Below are 26,197 nucleotides of genomic sequence, written 5' to 3'. Positions count from 1 at the left end.
TTTTAATTGATATTAAATAATTATTCAATGTGCGATTTTCCCTAGGATTAGAGCACTTCCGGTGTGTGCATTGTGTGTGCGCATTGTATATGCGCAAGATGTCTGCGCAGTACGTCTGAAATCAGCTGTAGCGACCGAGATTGACGAAGAAATACGAGTTTCGAGGATGCGGATTATCGTAAATCGAACAGGTACGAGATGGACATAGAGACGAAGCTGAGCAATTTTCTCTCAATGACACCAATGGTAAGAGAAGAATTGGATGAAAGTGTTGGAAAAAGACACGAGCGTCTAAAACGGGAAACTTGACGAAATCTTTTTAACGCAGTGCAACAGAAAGTGAAATCTTTTATAGAACGCCAAAATTGATATTTACTTGCAAATAAGGAATAATGCACTCATAATTGGAAGAAACGTAGAATGTCGATGGGCTTATAATATATATCAGCGATGTTCCTGTTCGTCTATCCCAAGATTTCTGTGTTCTCAGATCTTGTAAATCTTGGACCGTGCTTGCAACGATCTTGCGAACGATTCATGTTACTCGGCTAGGCGTACCATCCCTTGTCGCATTTACAAGGTAAATAAACTGTTTAGCTGTAACTGTGTAGCTTTTGCGCAGCGAAAAAAATTGTGGGACAAATACCATGACTAAAAATTTCACAACAAAGCTATAAAATAAACGTCATTTTTTTTAGTTCTCACTATATCACGTATCGTTTCCCTGTGTTTATAATCCCTGAATTCCCACAAGCTTCAATATTTGTTCACAACTCGACGATGTTTGGCAAGATCATTGAAAAAACGTCGGATAAATTTATTATACGGCTTTTTTCCAAAAGTTCTTTCGCTCTTTGAACATTATTGCTCTCGTTGGAATGTCGCTCAATTTTTTGAAGGATTAATTGATTTTGTTACTGGAGAACACACGATGAAACAGAAACGCCAGTTTCTTCGGCGCAGAACACTCACGACCAGCCTCCAGCTGATTTTAGATACACTGCGCACGTACACCGCGCATATCCATTGCGCAGGCCGGAAGCACTCGGAAACTAGGGGAAATCATGGGGAAATCAATCACTCAATAATTATGGAATATCAATTAAAATATTAACTCTCTAACAGTTTTTTTCTACTCTCAAATCCTCTCAAACGATTCTCAAAAGATTAAAAAAAAAATTAAACGTCTAAGTCCATTTTTTGAGGAGATAGAAAATATGGAGGCCAACTTCACACCCAAAATTAAAATCAATTTTCCGGAAAAACTACTAACTCTCAAACGATTTTTCTTTACTCTCAAACCCTCTCAAACGATTCTCAAACGAATTGCATTAATTAGATTTAAAAATAATAACTTCGGGGGGCCAAGTTCACGGAGGTATGAACCAGGATGACTAACAAGACTGAAACTATACAGTTTTAATAAATTGACTTCATTTTTGTTATACAGGGTGTCCCAGTTCCAAGTGACCAAACTGATAGGGGTTACAGGGGAGTCGAACGGAGTAAATTAACCCGAATAACATATGGTCTCCGAAGTCGCGTTCGTGAGATACACCGATTAAAAAAGTCTCGCTAAGCGCTGACATGTAGGCAACTGAGTATACAGCAGGCAGCAGTTAGCGGTCTTGTTAATGCGCACTTGACTACTGATGTGAAACATAACGCTTTCAAATTCACGAATTTCAAACGGAGACACTCTTGACATTGAATTTTCGCCAAACATGCCGGCGCTTAGTGTGCTCGGTTACTTAGAGGTGGGACACCTTGTATAGTAAATTTAACTCACGCGACTCAGCTCAGCTCAGTTATTTAGACATACCTATAAGAAAGCCTATGATCAGCGTGCATCCTCAAGCATATTCCCTACATATAGTCAACTACTTCAGTGATGATATCTTTAGTGGAAATCATTGTTCTGTGTTGGCTACAGTTTGATGTAAGCCGACGAATAACACCTCTGAAAAATAATTTGTTCGTGAAATAATAGTGTCCATACCCTGTGCCCTGCTCTATCTTAATATCTCCACGGTGTGGTGTGAATCATGGTGTGAGTATACTAGTTGTGCTCTTTGCGGTGAAAAACGCTGTCAGTGTGTCCCATCTGTGCTGAAAAAAATAAATAACAAAAAATTATGTCGTTGGATCAGACGGTGTGCGAAGGTAAAAAATGTTTAAAAACATGCTTATTACGGTATCCGAAAAAATTGAAGTACAGCTATTCCTAGAATTGGCAATTATTATGCAGGTGAACGCATTTGAGGTTATGTTTAAATTCATCATTGTTTTGAAATGATCGAAACCCATCTATTCCATGGCATCAGATTCATCGTATTCTATAATTAAAAATCGATTAATATGGTATAGCATATCTTATACACGTTAAATGCAAATTTTTACATATATGCTTGCTTACCTTAATACAAACTCATTAGCTGGCTGCAGTCTCTTGAGCAATCTTCAATCAATGATTATACATTCAAAGTTTACTGGTAATGTTCCAGACCTGAAGGCATTCGAAAGACGTCTTACAGAAGTTATTGCTAGTCTACAGCCCTCAACACTCCGTTGGAGAAGTACGTTGCAATAATACTAACGTTTATTCCATATTCTTTCATTTTTCTTTTTCATTTACATGGTAAATGATGACATTTTCATTTATATTAGTATTATTTTACCATTGATAATTATTTTTTATTTGTGTTCAGCATAACTCAATACACCCTAACTTTGCTGGAGATTTTTCCAATATTTTTTTCTCTTTTTCCAACGTCCGATCCAGACTCTACGACTCATTCATCCCTAATACTCCAATAGTCACATTGGCCAGAAAATTGACCAAGTTCTGTTCAATCTACTTATAAGTTGAGCAATTTTTTCCAAGGTAGACTTGATCCCAATGCATATACCCTAGGTTTTGTATTGAATAAAGTGATGGATTTATCATGTTGAAGTTAATGATATTATTGTAAGGATTTATGCTGAGGGAAAATCTTCATTTTACACAAGGATAAAGTTTGTAACGTTATTGTAACGAAACATTGGAAAGAAATGGTCTATTGGCTTCGTTTTACAGTGATTTTGAAGGAACTAAGGTTTCAAAATATAAGTATGTCTAGTTTTACTACATTTTACTGAATTACAAACAACTCCAAATAGTGAATTTTTCCCATTTTTTCGTGACAATAACGTTACAAATTTCTACCTCATTTCACATAGTGTCAAAAAATTACGGCTGTCTTTCTTATTTTCTACTGTCAGAATGTGTCGAAACATTGCTTTTCCATCAACAAAGGGTCGTTTTTGCCGAAATACACTTTTTGAGAATGAACACATAGATGTAACGGTGATACTTAGCAACTTCTAGAAATTTTTCGTTCAGGCAGTTGTGCGTCTTATTGAAACGAGTAATTTCAAAAAAAAATTGCTTATATTTATTAGAACTAAAGATGAAGTTGTTTTAACTTGTTATGATTTATCATTGTTGTAATCAATATTATGATTTCATAAAATTCACGTGCGTTACCTGTACCTGTAGGAATGTCTCTAAATTCCTAAATCGTTCTTGTACCCCTATTTTCATTGAAATTAAGTATCCAACTGAAGCAAGCGCAAGGATATCTGAGGAGCCGTGCGGCAGGCGTGGTGGGGGCAACTTACGCCCTTCTAGCTTTGTGCAGCTTACTTGCAAAATAACATATTTACGTTAAATATGGTCATGGAATAAATCGTTTTCTGTTTGTGTCACATATCCTGCACTTAGTAGAGCAGACACGTACCGACTGACTAGGGTGGGTGCACCATTGAATAAACGTTTCAGTGCATTATCAGTTTTACGAAAGGATTTCTTTTCACTGGGCGATTATGGCCTGATAATACCGATACTATTCGACACAATATGCCCTCAATATTTGGATTACCTAGTTGAAACAAAGTATTCGAACAAAATATATATATAAAGAAAATATATTTAAAGTAAAAATAGCAATTTTACCAGTCATTGAACGCTTTAGCTCAATCAATGAACAGACTCTTCCCCAGTAATTGCACAGGCTTATTTAGCAAATGATCATCGAGATCCAGTGGATGAATAGTATAAAATAAACATTTATTTCACAAGATTTCACACATAAAAAAGACCTCCGTAAAGCTGGCCCCCCACTTGCTCAGAAAAATTTGAAAAAGTCATAGATTAAGGAGCTATTTATGAGCTCTACAATGCCGCAAAGCATGATTTATTTTGACCACATGAGAATTAAGAGCTAATTAGGAGCTCCTAATATACGTTGAAAATAATGTCGTAAAAACAACTCCTATGGCTATATGCACGCCCAATCTCTATGAGCGGAAGAAAAAAAATACCAAATAATAAATACTGGCATGTTATGTGAATTCGGAGCTTTTAAATACCAACGATGACAATTTTTTATATTCAACCCTTAGTAAAACACAAAAAAAATCACCCTTAAAATTCATCGCAGCGAATTCTTTCTTACGGCAAAATGTTCAGCGATCTAAGAGCTGACAGAATATGCATAATTTGTTTTATGAGCTACTCCCCCCTGGCCACCCCCCGCTCCGATTAGTTTTCCATCATCACAGAACTACCCTTAAAATTTATCGCAGCGAATTCTTTCTTGTGGCAAAATGTTCAGCGATTTAAGAGCTGACAGAATATGCATAATTTGATTTTTGAGCTACTCCCCCCTGACCACCCCTCGCTCCGATTTGTTTTCCATCATCAGAGAACTACCCTTAATATTCATCGCAGCGAATTATTTCTTGTGGCACAATGTTCAGCGATTTAAGAGCTGACAGGATTTTTGTTCCACCTTTTTATACTCCCCACCCTGGTTTAATTAGTTACCTCCGAGTACAAACCTATCCTTAAAATTGATTGCAATGATAAGGGTGCAATTTATCGTCTTATTGATCCATAAATATTGTTCATTTAATCCGAATTTCCATCGTTTTGTGAAAACAATTTATCTTGCATTACTCACAACGTCGAGACCGTGACCTACAATCTATCTATCATAGTAGTTACCGTAGCTATCGGCTAACAAACAAAACATAAAATAATTTTTTCCCACTTTCTCAAATCATAAACGTTTTTCACTCCATTTATACATTCTAGAAATTTTTTTTTATGTTTTGCATGTTACCCAGGACTCACCACGTGGAGGTTGCTGCAAGAGAGACCCGCGCTTGGGCTTATTTTACCGTCATTGTTAGTTGCTCATAACATTCGCCACTGGGTAATTCCGAACTTGCTAATGAAATAGCATTCGCAGCAAGTACGTTTATACGTGTGTACCATAATTGTGCATTACACGATATAGTCGCACCACAAAAATTGAGCTATTGCTGTTCAGGCTTTCCGATTGCTTAAAGCTTATTTGCAATTCAGTCTACATTCGTAGATCGTTAGAATCGAACGTTTAAAATCAAATTCTACGTCTTTCTCAATTAATCAATCGAAACATTACCGTTGTGAAATTCCATGATTTCTACCATAAACTCGGGCTATTCTTGTGTATTAAGATTTTTTAATGATTCACGTAGCATCAGTAATATCGGAGCCATGATAAATAAAACAAAATTTTACGTAATCTGCATCGATAATGACATCACAAAACCCTAACAATTAACTAAAATTTCCAAAAATAGTTTTGCTTTTCAAATACCGTTAATCTGCAAATACCAAGAGGAAAAACTGAAATATGACTGATTTTTTCTGCCAGAACCGACTATACATGTACCTACCAGATACATAACGCATTTTGTTGGATTCACGGGATGAGTACGAACCGTTTACGGATCATTAGGCGTTTGAATTTTTGGGCGTTAGCTCCAGGATAGCGTATTATGTATCAATCGACTGAATGAGCAACCTATCATGGCGGTAATAAAAGCCCCATGTTTTCCTAATAGACGAAGTTTAGTTTGGGAATTGAACATTAATATACTGATAGTGGATTCACTCAAATCTCAGCAACAATTTCAACTTTCGAGCAATCCACAAATAACAGATATTTTAAATATTTTGTCACAATTGAAGCTCATGAGCTTGTAAACTTGACGTACTGTCTCCTGCCAGCAATTGTTTCAAAGTACGTAAATGATAATCTCTGACCGCGCCTTATGTTTTCCCGATAAACGCTTTTTATTACCTCGAATATCATCGTATAAGATCCAACTTTGATCTCGTCTATACGCTATTGCCGTATAATGGCCAATATCGTTGAAATCAGAATTTCAGAAATTATAGGTGGTGTAAAATTTACAACGCCAGCTAGGTGGTAAGGGTTATCCATAAATGGTAACGGCAACTCTGTTGGGACGTCTTTCAGGCAAATCGTAGTATCTGTTGTGGCGCTTATGTCGTAGGTTTCGACAATAATGTAATTCCCTCGAGAAAATACAAAACTATTACCATTCCCAATTCGGAACGTGACAGTTTGAATATATTACCCTGTGAAGTATTAAATAATTATTTAAACAATAATTGTTAACCTGTTTCAAAAATAGTTGTCACATATCCATTACAATCGTTTTTGCGACAAGGACGTTGGTTAGAAAGTATAACAATTCTGTCGATGGCAGAGCTGAATTCTGAATTATCAACATCGTTTCTCTCAATCTGAACTCGTGGAAGTTTTGTGTGTCGAGAAGGACAACCCTTGTCACACTGTGACACCTCTTCAAAACTCGGCATATCTGAAAATAATCCTAAGCACAATTCCCCTGGCGTTACCTGGCAGTCGATAGATTCGCAATTACCCTAACTGCGCGTGGATGGATATAATGTTTTTAAAATTTGCGCTCTTCGACGATAGCAAGTGGCGTGTAGACCGAACGACGACACTTATGAAATTAATTCAAAAAATGGGTTAGTATCCCCAATATTCGCAACGATATGCTTAAAATTCACGCGTCCAAAGAGATTTGAAAAACGACATCTAACGCGTAGGTATTACTAAGGATGTGATTGTTTCCATCCAATCTCACCGACATTAGAGTCAGTTCTTCATTAATGGTACTTTAAATAGTTTTTCATCTAACAAAAACTCATTGGATACATAGTCCGTGTGCAGATTTCGCGAATTTTCCGACTCATTTTTTTATCTTTTGCTGCTCACCCCCCCCCCCCCCCCCCCAATTTTCTATTTGATTCGATGCGGCAACGTTTAATATACTTTCCGCGTGATGAATTTTACACGACTTACATATATATATGCTTCTCACCGTAACCTTCTTGTTCGCCATTTACAGGTGTCGAACATTGTTCGAAAACATGCGCAGCTTTCTTACAGAGAATACACGTATGTGCTCCAGAAGGTGTATCACCATTTGCGCATACCGGACATTGCGGTAATAAAGATGGTAATTCTTCGGAATATCCCGTTGCTGTAGCGTCACGTCTTCCGCCGCTAATGCACTCTACTCCATCTAGCACATTTGTGACTTTCGATGGAAGAATGAGATCGGATGGAACGCAAATCGTTTCGTTTATTGGATTGGTTACATTAGCGAAAGCTACGTCGATTAATTTGGCATTCCCACTTATATATTTGACATGCTTTGTTATAAAATTGTCTGCCCGTGTCAGTAAGGTATTATTGCGTATAATCCGATTTTTTAAATTATTAAATTCTGATTCTACGGCCGCGCTCGGTGCCGGCATCCGGCTGTATCCGAAAGTCACCCTTATACGCAGGACTACAGAGGTAACCATTTTAAATCTCTGACTAACCGCTCAGCTAACTGCGGTAAAAGATGAGTATTTTCGCGGTCCCCTTCTTCTTCAAGAATTATATTTTGAACCCCCAAATCAATAGTCCGTCCCCAATCCTGCCACGAAGGAGGTGCTTTGGTTTTTGCAACTTAAAAGATCCTAGGAGGTGGGTAAAAAATGTCAGTCGCGCGAGATGTCGATGGAATGCAGTGATAACGGACATTGTCGGGGCACGTTGTTTTATTACCGCATCTTACTGCACCCCCAATGTCTGTAAATACTTCAGGGTACATAACTATACCTGCAGGTGCGAAGAAACGTCGAATGCGATAAATTCCGGTCAGTATTTAGCCTGAAAGATGATTTATACATGGAATTAGGGAATAAGGGTTGTTTACCCCCTTATGGGTTAGTATTCCTTATGTTAGGTTGATATCCTCAGAAAGTAATAAAACAGTAAAAAATTTTAACCTTGGGTACACCTTGATGGTGTGAAATATAGGTAAGTTACGATATGGCTGGTGCAGCTTCGACCAATGCTACGCCACAAGACGATTGCGCTGAACGAGTAGGGCTAATAAATTTAGTATTGTGGTAATAAATTAGTAAGAAAAAGTAAGAAAATCTCCCGTTCGGTTTTTTTTGGTGGGCTGATTCGGCTGGTGAAGCTACCAGGACATCATTTGCTCTCCCTTCGATCTCCTGTAGTAAAAGGGTCAGTTTTTACTTACTCACCCTTGCCTGCAGGGGGATATATACATTAAAGAGATCAATCCATTTGTCTTCGAATAGTACTGCTGTCCAAAACCTCTATCCCATCAGGTACGTTCTGCAGGCTAATAGATTTACAGCTTATACTCTTACGTATGAGGGTAATGAGCCTTTCACCCGATCCCTCAGGTCTATCTTTTCTTACACAATTGAAATTGTTGAATGTTGGAATGATTTTTGATGTCTTTGTTTTCATTTCCGAGAGGCAGAGAATGTCGCATTTGATAAGAATGTCTGGAATTTCCCAGTACTTGGACTGGATCCCATTTACGTTACAGTTTACTATTTCCATTTTAACATGTCCATCACATATCTTCACTTCTGTATGTATACACGTGTGTCTATATCTTTTCACAGGAGCGTCCTTCGTTCACCCCTTTGCGACCAGAGGGGCTCGAGTGTACCTCCTCCACCTTGTGTCTTCGTCCCACATAACTGGTATCATGATGTTGAAAGAGAGCTGAATACCTTAATGAAAATGAAGGGCTGAACAATATGTAGTTGCACAGATTCTTTGTAAATTTGTCGTAAGTTTTTGAAATATAACAGACTCGATTACTAGGGTGACATTGGAAAATACTGCAAAAAATTGGATAATGCAATCTCAAGCTTTTGGAGTAGCTGCATCTTATTGAACGCCTTGGACCGAGTCTGAGTTTACAATGGAATACTCACACCGTTGTCGAAAATCTTGATTGTGCAGGGTAAAATTTTAGAGCTAGCAAAAAAAGTTACGTCATTTAACTATGAAAACTTTGGATCTTATTACATATTTGTTGTCTCACCGTCTCTAACCGTCATCCAATTTCCACGTCCGTCCTTTTTTGCCTAAAACTGATCTAAGATGAGAGCTTGGGAGCTTCATATTGCGCGATATAACCGTAATGTAGCATTGATTATTAAATTTTATTCTGTAAATCTGTTTTCATCGTCAGGTCCACATCAAGTTTCGTTATACAAAAAAAATCTCGCATACCAGGTGAATATAATTCGTTTTCTGATAAGTTAAGTCGCATTCATTTGGTGAATTGCTTCTTATGTAAGATATTTTCAAGTTGAATATTTTTATTTATTTTTATTTTTTGTGTATCTATCCTTGGCTTATTCTTGTGATAGATTATTAAAAAAAATTTCGTTCTGAGGAGGCCCTCCACTCGGGCCGAAACGTCAACAATTTGACTTTTTTATTGACCTGCGTATAAAAGAAAAATACTTGTTCATCATTATCGAGGTCAAGAAAATCACATTCTTATTAGATATTATTATAGTCTTAATATCACTAAAATTCAAATTGGAAGTCTACCCAGGGCCACGGTAAAGGCACATAAACTTGAAAAGAAAATCAGTTAGAAAATTTGACATAAGTGAGATTAACTTTTGGTTTAATAGTAAAGAATGACGTTTTATGTTTAACGTTAACAATGGCAGATGCTTTGGTTGGTGTAGTAAACAGCAATTAAGAGCGCGTAAAAATGTGTGGTATTAACATCATAATAGTGAGGTTGAGATAGCGATTACTATTTTAAAGAATTCTTTCAAATATTGTATAAGAAAAGACAAAGAAAAAAAATGACCAACAGATTCTAGCAATTATTTTCGTTTTCCTTATAAATACTTTCAGTTGTCGATTATTATTATCACAACTGATTCTTATCAAAACATAGATTACGATTAAGTTATTTCATACCAGTGAAATTTATTCTGAAGTCGATGTATCGTCAAATTCGAGTTGGTTGTGGCACCCAGATACTTCATAACCAACCGATCGTCTTGAGTTGCAATCATCACGTTTCGGAACAGAACGTCATCCTCGCACAATACTTTTGCCATCCTCGACGGTAGAAACACGCTGAACGCCTCATCAACATCTACGACTACCTGTTGGCCAAATCGTGTCTGCACTCTCCTGATACGTTACTTAATAATTTTTGAAAATCTTCTAGTCTGACAGCTTGCCCGTAAGTAAAAATTCCTCCAGGTTGCCAATTTTGTTCAGTTTAGTCAGATCCATTTTTGAACTGTTTTCAACTTCTTTACTTTCTTCTTTATTCAAAATTCAAACGTTCCAACTTCTACATCGTTTCGTTGAGCTGAGATGTTTCATAAATACTTTTTTCTTCAATCCTTAGATGTTTTTTAAGAATACGTAAATTCACTCTTTTAGTTCTACTAGTTGTGGAGTTCTCTTCAGCAGAGGAGAATAGATGTAAGACTGATGTTCTTACTTGAATTTTCAATTTTGATAGCCAATTTTCTCTGACCGTGCAGTCTTTTGTCTCCTAGAAATTTCTAGAAGCTTCATAAGTTATTGAAACTCAGCATTAAAATCGAAACTTCAGACGAATTCCAGAATTGGTTGTCTTCCTAATTTCCGAGAATTTTTCATCGAAGCAAGTGCGTATCCAGAACCTTCCAGAACTTCACGTTTTTCTGATCCACGCGGGCCGCTCGACGTCACGTTAATACTTGTCACTCAATCCCGAAAGCTGTTTATCTTCCTAAATTCCGCGAATTTGTCATGGTAACAAGCGTGGATCGAGAACCTTATAGAATTTACCGTTTGCCAATCAATGCGGGTCTCTCGACGTTGTGTCGCAGTTTGTCTAGCCATTTCGAGAACTGTTTGTCTTCCTAACTTTTGAGGATTCGTCGTTGCAAGTCTTCCAATGTCTCCCTTCCCTCGCTGGTCATCGGAGGAACTGAGGCACTTTCTCGACGTTAATTTACTGTGAGAGACCTTCTAAAAGCTGACTCTTACCAAAGTTCCCAAGGGTTCGCCCCTGTGACTCCATCTTGCTTGATACATGTTAATGCTGTGGTAAAAGTAGAGCCCGGGATTTTTTTCCGATGAAGATCGAAAGCAACCCGAATTTTATCCGATGATAGGAAAAACGATAGTAACATATGCTGTTGCGGTAAAGGTAGAGCATGGGAGTTTTTAATGATAAAGGTGAAAAATAACATGAATCTGGATATTTTTATCGGATAACTGCAAAACGATGGTAACGTAGAGTGCAACGTGGGTAATTACCATCTGATGATCAATAAAGTCAGCCTCAGTGGGTATAAACTCCACCTTTCAACATTCTAGAAAAAGGTTTGTGTCTGGGCTTTATGCCCAGATCCAGAATTTGTATCCCGAAGTCTCCTTGCTCCTCTACACTCCGTATGCCAGGTTTTGTTTCGGCAAGAAGTGCTCTTCGAATTATGTAATTAAGATTTGCAGTTCGTCCTTTTCCCCTCCCGTAAAGAGGAATGTCGTATATGTTTTAAAAACCGTCCTCTCCCATGTACTGGAGGAGCTGGGTACATTGGATAGCCTCGGTTTTTGTGCGCCTCAGATGCAATCAAACAATTTTTGTATTTGGCTCGCCATGTCCGCCAATTCTCTGCCCCATTGTCTGTCATTGACATCCGTTGTATTCCTCTGTATCTGTTCGCCCTTAGACTTTGCCACTTTGATCGGTCTCTAGTTGTAAGTTAGATTTGAGATTTCACCCAAAGACTTTACTTTGATGCGAGTGAATTTGTATTAAGGTATGAGATTTACCTTAATTTAATTTCTCGCATCGAAACGTCTTTCACTACCGATTGCGCCATGCAATATTACATAAGGTGAATTATCAGACACGCGCGTATAAAGTTGTGTCTCGAACCTAACTGCTGACACTCGTTTATTGACAGCACGCACCACTGCTCAGAGTCGTACTTCTCACATGTCTTTTTACAGTTACTAATAAATAAGTATCTCTTAAAGATATACCTCAAAGATTCCTCATACAAGATGGCCGAAGACGTGGATAACGAGAATTTAGAGAGAGAGAGAGTTATAGTAGAAAAGCGCTATGAATGTTGCTCTAAAATAAAACCGACTCGCGTGGCCGTGTGCCTAATTTGTAGTTCGCTGTATCACACCAACTGCTTGGAACGCGTCAAATCGCTGTGTGTTGTTAACAATCTTTTCGTCGTATGCTGCAAACCGAACCTAACCTCAAATAACAATGACCAGGAGACCAGCGAGGATGTAGTAATGCTTGCAAATATTATCGCAACCTTCAAGTTGGAGATAGAAAATCTTAGAAGCGGAATAAATGCAACAGGTGAGACGGTGGAAAAGGAGTCGAGGAAAACCGGCAACCTAACCATACCAAGCGCGTTGCTGAGCTGTTTCATTAACTGCCGCAGTCTGGATGAAGAGTGCAGGGAGTGCTTCGGACTAAAAATCGAGAATAAGCTGCTAAGAGATCGTGTCATAGAAATCAAGGAGAAAAACTTGCTACTTGAAGAAAATAACCTAAGATTGATAGAGGAAAAAACTGGCGCACTACTCGCAAGCTACACAGACATAACCAAACATTGAGGCGGACCGGCGGGTGTATCTCATTTCGAGAAACCTCGAATACCGTACATCATCATAAAGCCAAATGCTACAAAAACCAGAAAAAAACCCTGCGTGAGATCAAAGAAAAACTTTATACGAATAGTGTTAACCTTAACGTCGGCAAAGTGAAGGAATTGCTAAACGGTGAACTAGAAATCAGCTGTGATAGCCAGGACGATGTCTAGCGCATGATAAAAAAATCGAAAAGAATACGGAGACACGATATAAGGTGAAATTTGAAAAACTGTCGAATGCATGCATAAATATCGTTCAATCGTTTGTATCAAGGAAGAGTATGAGCCGAAAGAACTGGAGGAAATGTTGATTCGGGCACATTTCAAGGAGATTGAGGACCCAACAGTGAAAGTTAGCAGCTTGATAAAAATTGTAGGCAAGGGAACGTTCACGACTTATGTAGACGTTAATGCCAGTGTTTACACGAAATTAAGGATTACTAAAAGAGTATTTATTGGCTGGCAAAATTGTACAGTGTACGACGCACTGAATGTTGAAAAGTACCATACGTGCTGTGGTTACGGTCGCGGTGCAAATAAATGTACCATGGAGACACCGTATACTCGTTCTGTGCAGGTAGACATGATTCGAAAGAACGTGAGAAACGGACAAGAACGAGTACCACAAGCAAACTGCGTCAATGTGAACAAAATATTTCAGCGTAACAGAGATATAAGTCATGCAGCAAATGCAGAGGCGGTCTGCGCAACCTATAATTCGCGCCGAGACTATCTAATTTCTAAAACGTATTACCCATCTGGAGACCTAATATCAGGATAAGCTTTATTGAACTTTATAACAGACTTTGAGAGATATAACATTGACACTCTGCGTTTCAAGCGACACGTAAATTGTAATAACCTAATTTTGTCGAATGAGTCCTATGGTAATTCACCTTAATATAAGAAGCTTAAAAAAGCATTCGGAGGAACTTGAAGTCATCCTTAAAATGTATAGTAGATGCTTTGACGTAGTGGTTTGCTCTGAAATCTGGGATATCGATGACGTAAGGTTGTACCAGTCGAGAGGATACTCTCTGGTTTACAATCATGGAAGAGTGAACCAGAACGACGGGGTTATTGTGTTTATCCGTAACACTATACAGTTTACGCACAGATAGACCAAATCGGGAAAGTTAAAGTACCGTGCATCAAGTTTACGGAACTTGTCCATAGTAGCACAAAGATAGTAGTGGTTTATCGGCCTCATACGGTCGAGCCGATAGAATTTGACCAAAACCTTAACAGCATCAGACCAGAGGAACTACTGCTGATTGGTGACATCGAAATAAATATACTAAATCCAAACAACGTCGCGGAAGAATGTCTGATTAGCCTAGCAGAGCACGGTCTCCTATCGGCAATAAACTCGCACACCCGTACGCAAAATGATACCCGTACCTGCATTGATCGTGCGTTCATCAAAACTGCGGCATCGATTCAAAGTATTAATGCGGGAGTTGTGGAATCTAATATGACCGATCACTACCCAATCTTTATTCAGCTTTCGTGCAGAATACCAACGCAAAAGGTCAGCCTACGTGTGGTCAAAACATCCGTAAATAAAGGAAAGTTACTTGGTCGATTATCAGTTGAAGAGTGGAGGGAAGTATACAAAGCGGCAGACGCTGATACAGCAACGGAAGAGTTCATACACAAGCTAAAGCGGCACATTGAAGAATCAATGACAGGAAGAAAGATTAGGATTCCCGCAGTGAAAAAACCGTGGGTCTCTGTCGGGATAATAAAAATGATAAAGGCGCTAGACTCGTTGTCTTTCAAACCTGCAGTTAAGGGAGTGACTTATATCGTACCGTAATGTGGTAGTGTCTGTGCTAAAAAAGTCGCAAATTGCATACCATAGAGCTAATATAAGAAACTCAAATGATAATCCGTAAGAGACGTGGAAAGTGGTTAGTTAAATTATAAACCCGGACAGTGACAGGATGACAGTGAAGCAGGTCGTTAAAAACAGTAGTTATAATCAACTGGTCTGAAATAGCAACGGCATTCAATAATTTTTTCGCGAATATTGGTGTTGACCTCATGACGAAAATTAGGAGGAATACTGATGGAACTATGAATATGCAGCGGGTAGTAAACTCGATGTTTCTCAGAGAGCTGGACACTATAGAGATTAGTAAATGTATCGATTCATTAAAAACTAACAAAGCACCGAGAATTGATGGAATCACGGTAAAAATTCTAAAGATCTGCAGTGCTTTCATATCCTCTCCAATAGCATGTATAATTAATAAAAATAAATAAAAAACACCTCTCGATTCTTTTCATATTTTTTTTTTTCGTGATATTCGGTTACTGAAAGAAGTGGTCGTAATTTTTTTTCAATTTTTATCTCAATTGATTTTGGATTTACATATTTTTGAAAATTTTCCATTTTTTGAGGACCGTTAAATGTTTAAACGCCTATATTTCTGGATCTATTAGTCGGATTACAAAATATGACTATATGAAATTAATCGGAAAGAAGTGTACTTTTCAAAAAAAGTATGTTGAAATAATTGTGTTTCCCCCTTCATAGTGAATTCTTCGTTTAAACATCTTCGTAAAATCAATTTTTCGCAAAGTATGACATGACTCGTAATTTTCAAAAAATTCTCAAAAATCCTTCGAGAAATATCAAACATTTTAAGCTGTGGCTGGTCGTGGCTGTCTCCTTGCATCTAAACTTTTTTTGGAATTCAAAAGATTTTTGCTCGATTCGGGAAAGGAAGCAATTGTTGTACTTATCGACTTTGCCAAAGTGTTCGACACACTTCACCATGAGGTGCTGCTGGATAAGCTGGAACGATATGGATTTAGCGGTATCGTTCGCACACTAGTCAGGAACTATTTGATTGATAGATCACAAGTCGTTAAAATCAAACATCAGTGTAGTACACCGGAGGCAATAAATTATGGGCTTTCGCAGGGGTCGGTGTTGAGGCCAATGTTTTTTTTTTTATACAAACGATATATTCGAAAGCCAAATCGACAGAAAGATTATCAGATACGTCGACGACACTGCGCTTATATTTCAACAATGATCTTGGGCCGAAGCCAAGGCCAAGGTCCAACGTGAGTTCCCAGTTATTAGGCACTGGCTTCGTGCACATTATTTAACAATTGACATGAAAAAAACATAATAAATTATCTTCGAATGTCACCGTGATAGTGTTCCGCAATTTGATGGGATTCAAATACATGAGAGAAATTGTGAAAGACAGGGCAAATACAACTACCCTGCCCTGGCAAACACTATTTCGATGATATATTTTGGAATTGTAATCGACCAACACTTTTGATGGGATTCCCATCTTGAGTACGTAGCAACAAAAAAATAAGATTCATGCCCTGTATTTTTTATAAATTACGACAGGAACTAAACGCAAAACAATTATATCAAATATACTACACCCTCACTGAATGGATACTTTCGTATGGGATTATCGGGAGGGGAAGTGCCAGGGATAACGTCCTAAACAAGCTGCAGTCCATTCAAAATTGCGTTATAAAAGTTATGTTACGGAAGGATGTACCCCTTAGATGTACTGTATAGCCAAACAACTATACTGGACATGAGGCAGAAATTTTGCCTTAGTGGGATCGAGCTCAGTGTTAGCAATAACCAAATGATCCCGGTAATCCGCAGTAGAAGTACAACGACTACGGCAAATAGAAATATAACGGTGAACCAGTGCAAAAAAAGTATCGGCCAGCACTCCTATAAATACGTTGCGGCGAGGATAACGAACAGTATCACAATAGACCAGCGGGAAACAATATTTAATTTCAACAAAAACGTACGGAACAGTGTACTGGAAGTAGTGGTTACAAACATTTCCAATGTGGCAATGAGAACAGTAATGTAGTAATATAAGTGGCAATATCATTATCTAGATCAACAGTTACCTGTATCTATATCAATAAAAGTGGCAATAATAATTATATGACATACACTTGGGGACAATGAATCTGAGACGGCTAATTTTTTACACTAGACAGTTATGTTGGCAACACAGAGAAACCTACAGCGCCATAGTCGGCCGAGCATGAACCAAACTCAATCTCAATCATCTCAATAAACATAACATAATTCATGACCGTCGAATCTAACCTTAGAATACCGCGAGGATAATGACTTGTTGACGTGTCGATCCAAATTCGCGTATACAAGCATCGATATCATGCCTTTTTAAAGCTATTCCAATGGGTCAAAAAAAGACCTGCGAAATACCGAGAAAATGTTAGCTAATATCGGATTTTGATTTTTTTCTTTAGAATGACGTCTTTTTTGAAAAAATGTTACAAAATTACAGAAAATTACCCACATTTTCAACTGTAAAAATAGAAGGTCATCCGAATTCACTCTTTGAAAAAAAGAAACATCCACAGATGGGCTTCTGATGGTCCCGGGTTCAATCGAGGGTTCGATTCATGCGGTCGTCCGTTAATTTTTCTCATCGAAAAATTTCTCTTCAATTTCTCACTTTCTAAAACTCCCTGGAACTCGGCAATCTGAATGTTCAAGTATTTTTAGCAGATGCAGCTGGCTACCAAAAATCTGAATAAAACCCTTGTCGTGTACAGAGAGATCTGCTGGATCTATAATGCTTTTATAATTTTCTAAGTTGAAATGGCGCAGTTATCGCGAAAAAACTGAATATCATATTTTTTTGCCATAACTCCAAGAAAAATAGAGTTAGAAGACTCAAATTTGGTATGAGTCAGTTATTTACCGACACAAAACAATAAGTCACTTGCAGAATCTATTTTGAGCGAACACTACGACAAAAACTGGTCTTATATGTCTATGAGTATTACTCATCCACTATTACCGATTACGTAGCCAATATACCAAGCCTGTGTATTTATCAATTCTCCCATCTGTCACATTTCCGAATAATATCAAACTGCACCATTAAAGGTAACTATATTTAATAAAAAATGTAACACGATATTTATGCACTCTGGATAATTCTGGAAGATGCTTGCAACTTTTATCAGTTGCTGTATTGTGTAAAATAGTAAAAGGAAACATTGTTCAGATAACATGAAAAACATCATGTTTATATGCTTCAAGAAATATTTTGAATATGTCTATGAGAATGTTGCTAGTTACTTAAGTGAAAAATTTCCAAAAATTTGGTCCTAAACATTGTTAAGAAAACTATGTATACATAGGTATAGTGTTTTTTTTTTCTTTTTGCAGCATTGCTAGGTGTCATATCCGTATGCACAGCAGTCGGCGCCTGGCATTGGCTCACAGATCCTAATACGTCAGCAGTTTCCTTCACACAGAGTCTTTGCAATCATCCATTTTTCACCTTGGCTAGCATTGTACTAGGTAAGTACATCTTACAAGGGGAGTGTCAAACTTGGGAATCACAGATTTCCATCACTTTTATATATATTGTAGGGCAGGGTCCCCTCAATAAATATATAAAGCGGCAAGACGCCATTCGTTTTTATTATTGAGAAATTTCAACTCAAAGTTCTGTATGTAACTTAAGTAGAAGGAACCTTTTTACCGGTTGCAGCAATAGTTCCGTGGCGTAGCGGTAACGCTCTTGCTTACTGAGCGACTTTATTTTTGATAATATTGATTACTTTGTTATTATAATTATTACAAATCCTATTTTTACCATTTTTTGTATTTTTTCCTAACTTAAAAATAAAAAAATAATTTATAGAAATATTAATTATTAATTATTTATTTTTGTATTAAATAATTTATAAAAAAAAAAAAAAAAAGTAACTCTAACGGAACTTGAACAGCCGTTCGGTCCCTCAGTAAGCAAGAGCGTTACCGCTACGCCACGGAACTATTGCTGCAACCGGTAAAAAGGTTCCTTCTACTTAAGTTACATATAGAACTTTGAGTTGAAATTTCTCAATAATAAAAACGAATGGCGTCTTGCCGCTTTATATATTTATTGAGGGGACCCTGCCCTACAATATATATAAAAGTGACGGAAATCTGTGATTCCCAAGTTTGACACTCCCCTTGTTAGATCAAATTTTTGTACATTTTATAACATATGTGGATTTTTCCACACTGAGTAAATAGAACGGATACATGACGCCCGAATTTTAGATATGAACCATATTGCTTTAAATTACTAATTGTGTCTCGAAATGCACTCACTCGTCTATGTTGCATATTTCATTTATTTGAACAGTATACAAAGAACTCAAGGAATTGAACTTATTCACTAGAAATGCAGATTACTTCTGAATTTTGAAAATGATGGTGTATTATACTTGAAAAGACAATTATCCTGGGTATATGATTGAAAACCACGATGGAATTAAAAGAGATGTACCATATTTCCACATCTTTGTACATAAACGCTGCGGTACATTTTTCATACTTTACACAGGCCCACAAAAAAAGTGTCTGAACTCGGCATGCGAAACATGTTTTCTTACGTACTTTTTATCGCTGAATCCGAATCTGAAATCAGAATGTGGGGCCTTCCGGGCCGATTTTCAGTAAATGGCGATTGACAGTCAAAAAATAGTGATACACAGTCGTATGAGTTTTCGAAGTTACAATCATTATAACTATACGTTTTTGGGGTCGCTGAATCCGAATCTGGGGTCGGTTTGACCCTATCAGGTCAAAATCAAGGTCATCTCAAGGTCAAAACGATAAATAACTGTTAAAGCAGAGCCAATCACCATAACTATACGTTTTTGGAGTGGGTGAATCCAAATCTGCGGTCAGAATGGGGTATCCTCAGGGTCGATTTTCAGTAAATGGCTGTTGAAGGTGAGACAATTTCGAAAATCAGATGTAAACATCTAATCTATAATTTAAATTTAAATTCCCCAGATTCGGATTCAGTGACCCCAAAAACGTATAGTTATGGTGATTTTCACTGCTTTAACAGTTGTTTCTCGTTTTAACCTTGAAGTGACCTTGATTTTGACCAGACATAGTCAAACCGACCCCAGGTTCGGATTCAGCGACCCCAAAAACGTATAATTATAATGATTATAATTTCGAAAACTCATACGGCTATGTATCACTATTTTCTTACTTTCAACAGCCATTTACTGAAAATCGGCCCGGAAGACCCCCCATTCTGCCTTAATATTCGGATTCAGCGATAAAAAAAACATAAGAAAACATGTTTCGCATGCCGAGTTCAGACTTTTTTATTCTGTGGACCTGTGTTATCAAATATGTTATTTCGTATAATTTGACTAACAATAAGGGGTTAACAGACTGTTACGAACAGTGTAACAGGCTACTTTTTAGAAATTAATTCCGGATAAAATAATGATGCAATAGTAATAATTTTTTTATATCAATTCACGTACACGTCAAGGAATATGTTAAAAAATTGTGTTATTGTATTCCAGTGATTAAATATTTTGCAGCCCTTCACAACAAAATGTAAATCACCTTGAGTGAATTTCCTTTTTTGAGATTTATAACACTTGGTTAAATATTCTTCAGTGCAAAGGTTTGATAATGCCACAGTATCGACGGGACAAATCTGCGAGTGAAATTGTATCAACTTCAACATTTCAAAATGGTCAGAATTAAAATGCTTAACGGCATAGCCGGATAGGCATGCCAAAAGTGCCCCCGCTCGGAATGGATTCTGCAAGTGACCTTCTGTTTTCTATTGATGAATGATTGACCCATACCAAATTTTAGCCTGCCCACTCCATTTTGCTCGAAGTTATCGCAAAAAAACGCGATTTACACTCTTTTCGCGTTAAATCCGCCATTATTACTACGAAAATTATGAAAAAAATCACAAATCTAGCAGACACCTGTACACACGTCAAGAATTTTTTTTTCAGATTTTTCGGTAGCAAACTTGAACGTCTAAAAATTCTTGAACATTTAGATTGCTGATTATCGGTGGATTCTAGCAAGTGACCGATCACCTTCTCTTTTCGACAGCTTGAACCTCTGATTTTGTCTAATTTTCTGTGATTTTTTCACATTTTCCCTAAAGGTGCGTCATTGTTAAAAAAATTAAAAACCGATATTTTTCATTCTTTTACAGGCACGATCTCAAGATGATTTTTTCCACGTACAGAAATAACGCTGGAAACTGTAATTTGTAATCAGTTTGGAAGAACGTTTCCGATTTAACGTTAGTTTCGAAGTCGTTGACTATATTGTTCTGAAATATAATATATTCTTCACAAGTCAACTTGTGTATCGATTGTCACCAGCAGCTACTTTCGATTGCAAGTTCTAACGCCGTTTTACATCGACTAGATAATATTTCCAATCTTCGGTCTGTTATTTTCCAAATAAATACCGAAGCCTCATGATGCAGTCTCATGTAAGGTCGGATCGCCGGAATCCTTGACGTGTGTACAGATGTCTGCTAGATTTGTGATTTTTTAAATAATTTTTGGAGCTAAAATGACGGATTTAACGCGAAAAGACTGAAAATCGCGTTTTTTGCAATAACTTCGAGCAAAATGATGTTACAAGGTAAAAGTTAAAATTTGGTATGGATCAATCATTCATCGATAAAAAACAGAAGGTCACTTGCAGAATCCATTCCGAGCGGAGGCACTTTTGGCATGCTTACCCGGCTATGCCCTTTTTATATGTCAATTTTAGAATAAGAATCACAAACCGAAGTTATTAGATTGAGAGTATGTGGTGCAGCGGACCCCTACATGCTACACGAGTTGACTTCGCGACTTGTTCTAACAATAAGTATAACTGCTGTGAGATGACTCCCACATGCAGAAAAAAATTGCTTGGATTTATAACGGCTTCTTTCCGGGTGGCGAAAAAAATATTTCACTTGAAAAAGCCAAATATTTGTAAACCCAAAATCCTATTTTGTTGACCTGAAAAAAATTTGTTTATATTTATTTAAATATTTTTTCGCTACACCTAAAGAAACCACTGTGGATCGAAATAATTAACATTTCAAGTGCACTGTGCCCATTGGGTAGTTTGCACAGCGAAATACTCATGGTATTACTACGAGTTATATGTAACCAAGATTTTTGTTTCTTCTGAATTTCAGTCATATTGTTCATGATGGGTGTACACAGACGTGTGATCGCACCAAGCATCATAACGCAGCGAGCTAGGAGTGTATTGGGCGATTTCAACATGAGCTGTGATGACACAGGAAAACTTATTTTGAAACCTACACGACCACCTCATCCACATGAAAGTTAATATATATGATGCTTAGGATCATACCGTAATATATGAGTGGAATACGAATGAATCATATATTTGCCCCAATTTTGAAGGGGTGTATTATTGAAAAGTCATAACCAATTCGTTCACAGCAATATAAGACCCCTGTTCTACCACAAAATCAGTTCCTCATGCTGCTTGAGCCAAGTTCGTACTCGTGAACCAAAATTACATTGTGTGGTACTATATGTATTATTCATCTCTTGTGATGACTATCTGCCAGTGAGTTGAATAATCATTTTGAGATGACTTGTTCAGTAAGAAAATGTACAATGGGTAATCTGTTATTACCTTGTTACAATTTATTTACATAATTGTCAAAACATTGCTACAGACGATTTTAATATCAAGTATCTTTAAGTATTATGGAATTATAAAATATTGAAATTTTCCCATGGCCTTCTGCGCGTGTATTGAAATCTCGTGAATAAATAATGATTAAACGGGTAAATTTATTTTAATTGAGCTCTAATGAACATGTAGGGCCTCTTCTTGGCAGTGGACGAGGTGTGGACGCTCTATCATGTCACGGATGAATTATTCATCGGGCTTGGACCAAACTGTAGCCACATAATAATGATTTCCACTCAGGATATTATACAATATTTTATATTATTGCTGAAGTGGTTGGTAATTTGCGACGTTCGCAACATCAACGCGGTAGTTAATTTTGGTCACCAGTCCTCCATGAGCCAGGTGACTAACAAGCCTGAAGTTATATATTTTTAATAAATTAACTTCCTGTTTGTTATAAGTAAATTCAACATTTGTGACTCAGTTATTCAGTCAGCCTGCATCCTCGAGCATCTTTCCTACAAATTCAGTATTTGTGGCGATCTCTGCCGATGAATGAACAGTTTTACCCAAGCCCCTCTTAACAATTTATGAATTACTTTGATATTGAGTACGTTTACACGGCGTCCTTATTCCGGTTAAACTGTGGCTGGCATAGTAATACCGAATTTAAAAATGTGTGACATTTAAAAATGGCGCATTACACTGGATATAACGGATTTACAACCATTTTTAAATGCGGCATTACTATGTCAGCCATAGTAAAACCCGAATAACAGCACCGTGTAAACGTACTCATTGTCATTCTCAAATGCTGATATAACAATAACGCTATGGGTTATACGTACAAATTTTTTTATTCGTATTATTCAATCCATGAATAATTTTCTCTCAAAAGAAGGCCAGAAGGTGCCACTTGACATCAAGAATGCAACGAAATAAAATTTTATGCTGTACACTTTGTGTCCCATTGTTGTGGTATCGCTTTGGTCCAAACCTTTCGTATAACGTGTGAAGAGGAATAGTAAGTGTGACGTCCCATATGCACAGAGAACACGTATCACGGAAACACGAAACGGTAAATTTCCCTTGAGAATGGTAACTTTTCTGCTTATCAATTTCGTTCCGTAGCTCGTTTTCCTACCTGTTCCATGTAGCTCAAATAATGGATCGGACCGTGTAAATATACTTTTAATTTCCTTTCACTTTCGGAAATGTACTTTTATTTGCATCATATCTTAAGTACAAAGGCACGATTAATTGAAATACATACAAATCAAACCAAAATCCACTTTAGAATTTTAAGGAAAAGCAAATGGACATCAATTTCCCGTTATTCCGGTCCGTGGATATGCTACATAAGAGCTAGAAAAACGCGAACTGGGACGGAACGACATTCACCCCTGTCTTCAACAGCACAAGCTTATGTAGTATGTACCGAATACATAGGTAGAATGCATAACCTTTGTTGAAACGTATTATAATTTTTAAAGCGTCTTGTGTCAGCCTAGTGACCACTCAGGAAACTAACGTAGTACCATATGCACATGTCCGACCGTATGAGAAAACAAACATTTTAACCTTTGTAAGAAACTACCCTATATTTAAGATCTGTTAAAGTGAACACTGTAAAATTGTAGGCGTATAAAATAAATATATATTATGAGCCCGTGTGCGTTTTGCCGAAAAAGGCCAAAGAAGTGAACAGATCTATCGTTTCACAAGTAATAGCGGCAATAGAGTTAATGATAGAGTTGTCACAAAAAAAAATTATGCTTAATTTCTCGGTCACTCAGGTTTCCCAAATGTCAACAACAATCGGCACTGCAGGTTGAAATTATGAACTTACACAACTGGTTACCTGAAACATGCAGTTTATTGTGATCCAATGATTTCACTAACGTCTGCTTTAATTAACGAGGTTTTCGGATTTGCCTGCTTAAAGGACGTGTAATAACTCTGTTTGATGCCGATGAATCAAGCTATCAAAATTAAAGTACATTTTTATTCATATTTTTATTACATCTATGCTGCCGAAATTGTTGACTGAAACGCATAAATACATATTGAAATTCACCGATGTTCGAGTATGCGCATACAGTACTACGTTAGTTTCCTGGGTGGTAAATAGGCTGATTCGGAGCGCTGCAAAAAATTTACAGCAAACTTGAGACAAATGCTCCGCAGGAAATTTAAATGGGTGCACGTTTTGGGACTTAGGTTATTGATAAATTGAATATAATGTATGCCATCAACATGTCTATTTTATCTTCATTTCGTCCTTTGTGGAATGTTTCTACTCTAAAATTCAAAACAGACGTTTTTGAGAAACAGTGTATATCTCGGGTCTGAAAAATAGGTAATTCATAAGAATTCTGAATCAAAGAATGTAAATTGGTCAAATTATATACAAGAAAGCACATGTTATTTTGTGCTGATTATATTGATTTCACTTTATTTCATTAATACCATCGCGACTTAATTAATTGCAGCATTGAAACGAGCAGAAATATTTAAACAAAGAATTTATCGTCAAAAAATGTTTCGATTGTAAGTAAAATTGACTCTGTAGTAACATGTAAAAAATTTAATTCTTGCAAAATCACAAATGTAAATGTCTTGAATTAATAATATATAAATCTATAATTAAAAAATTCCATTATTAAAAAGAAATTATGATCAATGCAACTTCTAAAAAAAAAGAGCATTTGTAAATTCGAAAAGCTGTTATGTATACCTACTGTTACGGGCAAAACCAGCTCGAGGACGATTTTAGTCGTTGCTTACGTCCATATAGAGACGCCTTGTTTTAATTATTACTTAATGGTCAGAAAACTAGTTTTGTTTATATAAAGGTCCCTTGAGGAGAGCATCCACCGTGTAGAGTGGTGGCAAGCGACTGACCTGTCACGTTGGGTGACTTAAGGGTCGTCCACCACGTAAGCAGATGAGGAAGATAATAGACTGTTACAGAGGCAGTGGCATAGCCCCGTGGCATGAGGTCGATTGTAAAGGTGGGCTCGCTTGGCAAACATTGGATGGTAGCGGGAACAGACGACTAAGCGCATGCGTCGACAATGAGCAAGCGACCGGGAGAAAGAAGAGGGGGAAGAAGCCTGAGGCCAACAGCAGCAGCGGCAATTTCAGCTGAATTTTGGTTCACACTTTGTACTGTGCACCAGGGAGCCGTTCCCAAATAAAGACACGATACACTACCAACTCAACATTTTCGTCTCGCTGACTCGCTCCTCCCCCACCCATGTACTCAATCTTACTCGCGGGCAGGTCGTGCAAATAACACCTACCACAAGTCGAGCGTCACGATTTCCCCATTTTAATTGGTATATGGTATCCCTATGTGATGAGATAGAGTCCCTACAAAACAATGTATATCACTGACACCGGGCTGTCGCAAATAAATTTCAATTGCTCGCGGAAAATTTGTCTCATTTGTCCCAAAGAAATTGGAAATGGCGTTGCTCAATTGGTTTCACTCAGCAGCCCCAGTCCAGTATCCAGTTGGTATAGAGCTCAGTATCTTGTAGGGATCGGTAGCCATTTTCTTCTAATCCCTTCCTCTAGTTTCTTGTGATACACTAACGCTTCTTCCGTCGACTCCAATAACTAAAGCTAGAGCATGTAAGGCTAGAGATCTATAGGGTTGTTGTGGTCTAGCCGTCGGGATGCGTATGAGTTTCCATGATTTCTATTGTGTTGTGTTAGTCTTATATTTTTAGTGTAGGCTTTCTCGAGGTCACTGGCTTTAGTATGTTCTAAGTTTAGAATATCCTTACTAG

General features: G+C 37.4%; 1 protein-coding gene across 1 annotated transcript; it reads left to right on the top strand.

Moving 5' to 3' along the window:
- The first annotated feature begins 1,703 nt into the window (after nucleotides 1-1,703).
- Nucleotides 1,704-25,990, top strand: LOC107228059 (nuclear envelope phosphatase-regulatory subunit 1). Its single transcript, XM_015669408.2, has 4 exons — nucleotides 1,704-2,163; nucleotides 2,505-2,576; nucleotides 18,117-18,251; nucleotides 21,925-25,990. Exons 1-4 carry the CDS (start codon nucleotides 2,136-2,138, stop codon nucleotides 22,080-22,082), a joined length of 393 nt encoding a protein of 130 aa, XP_015524894.1. The 5' UTR covers nucleotides 1,704-2,135; the 3' UTR covers nucleotides 22,083-25,990.
- The last annotated feature ends 207 nt before the right edge of the window (nucleotides 25,991-26,197 follow it).

Source organism: Neodiprion lecontei, chromosome 1 (assembly GCF_021901455.1).
Source record: "Neodiprion lecontei isolate iyNeoLeco1 chromosome 1, iyNeoLeco1.1, whole genome shotgun sequence".
NCBI lineage: Eukaryota > Metazoa > Arthropoda > Insecta > Hymenoptera > Diprionidae > Neodiprion > Neodiprion lecontei.
The sequence above is the reverse complement of the archived record's forward strand: the minus strand, read 5'-3'. Positions and strand labels throughout refer to the sequence as shown.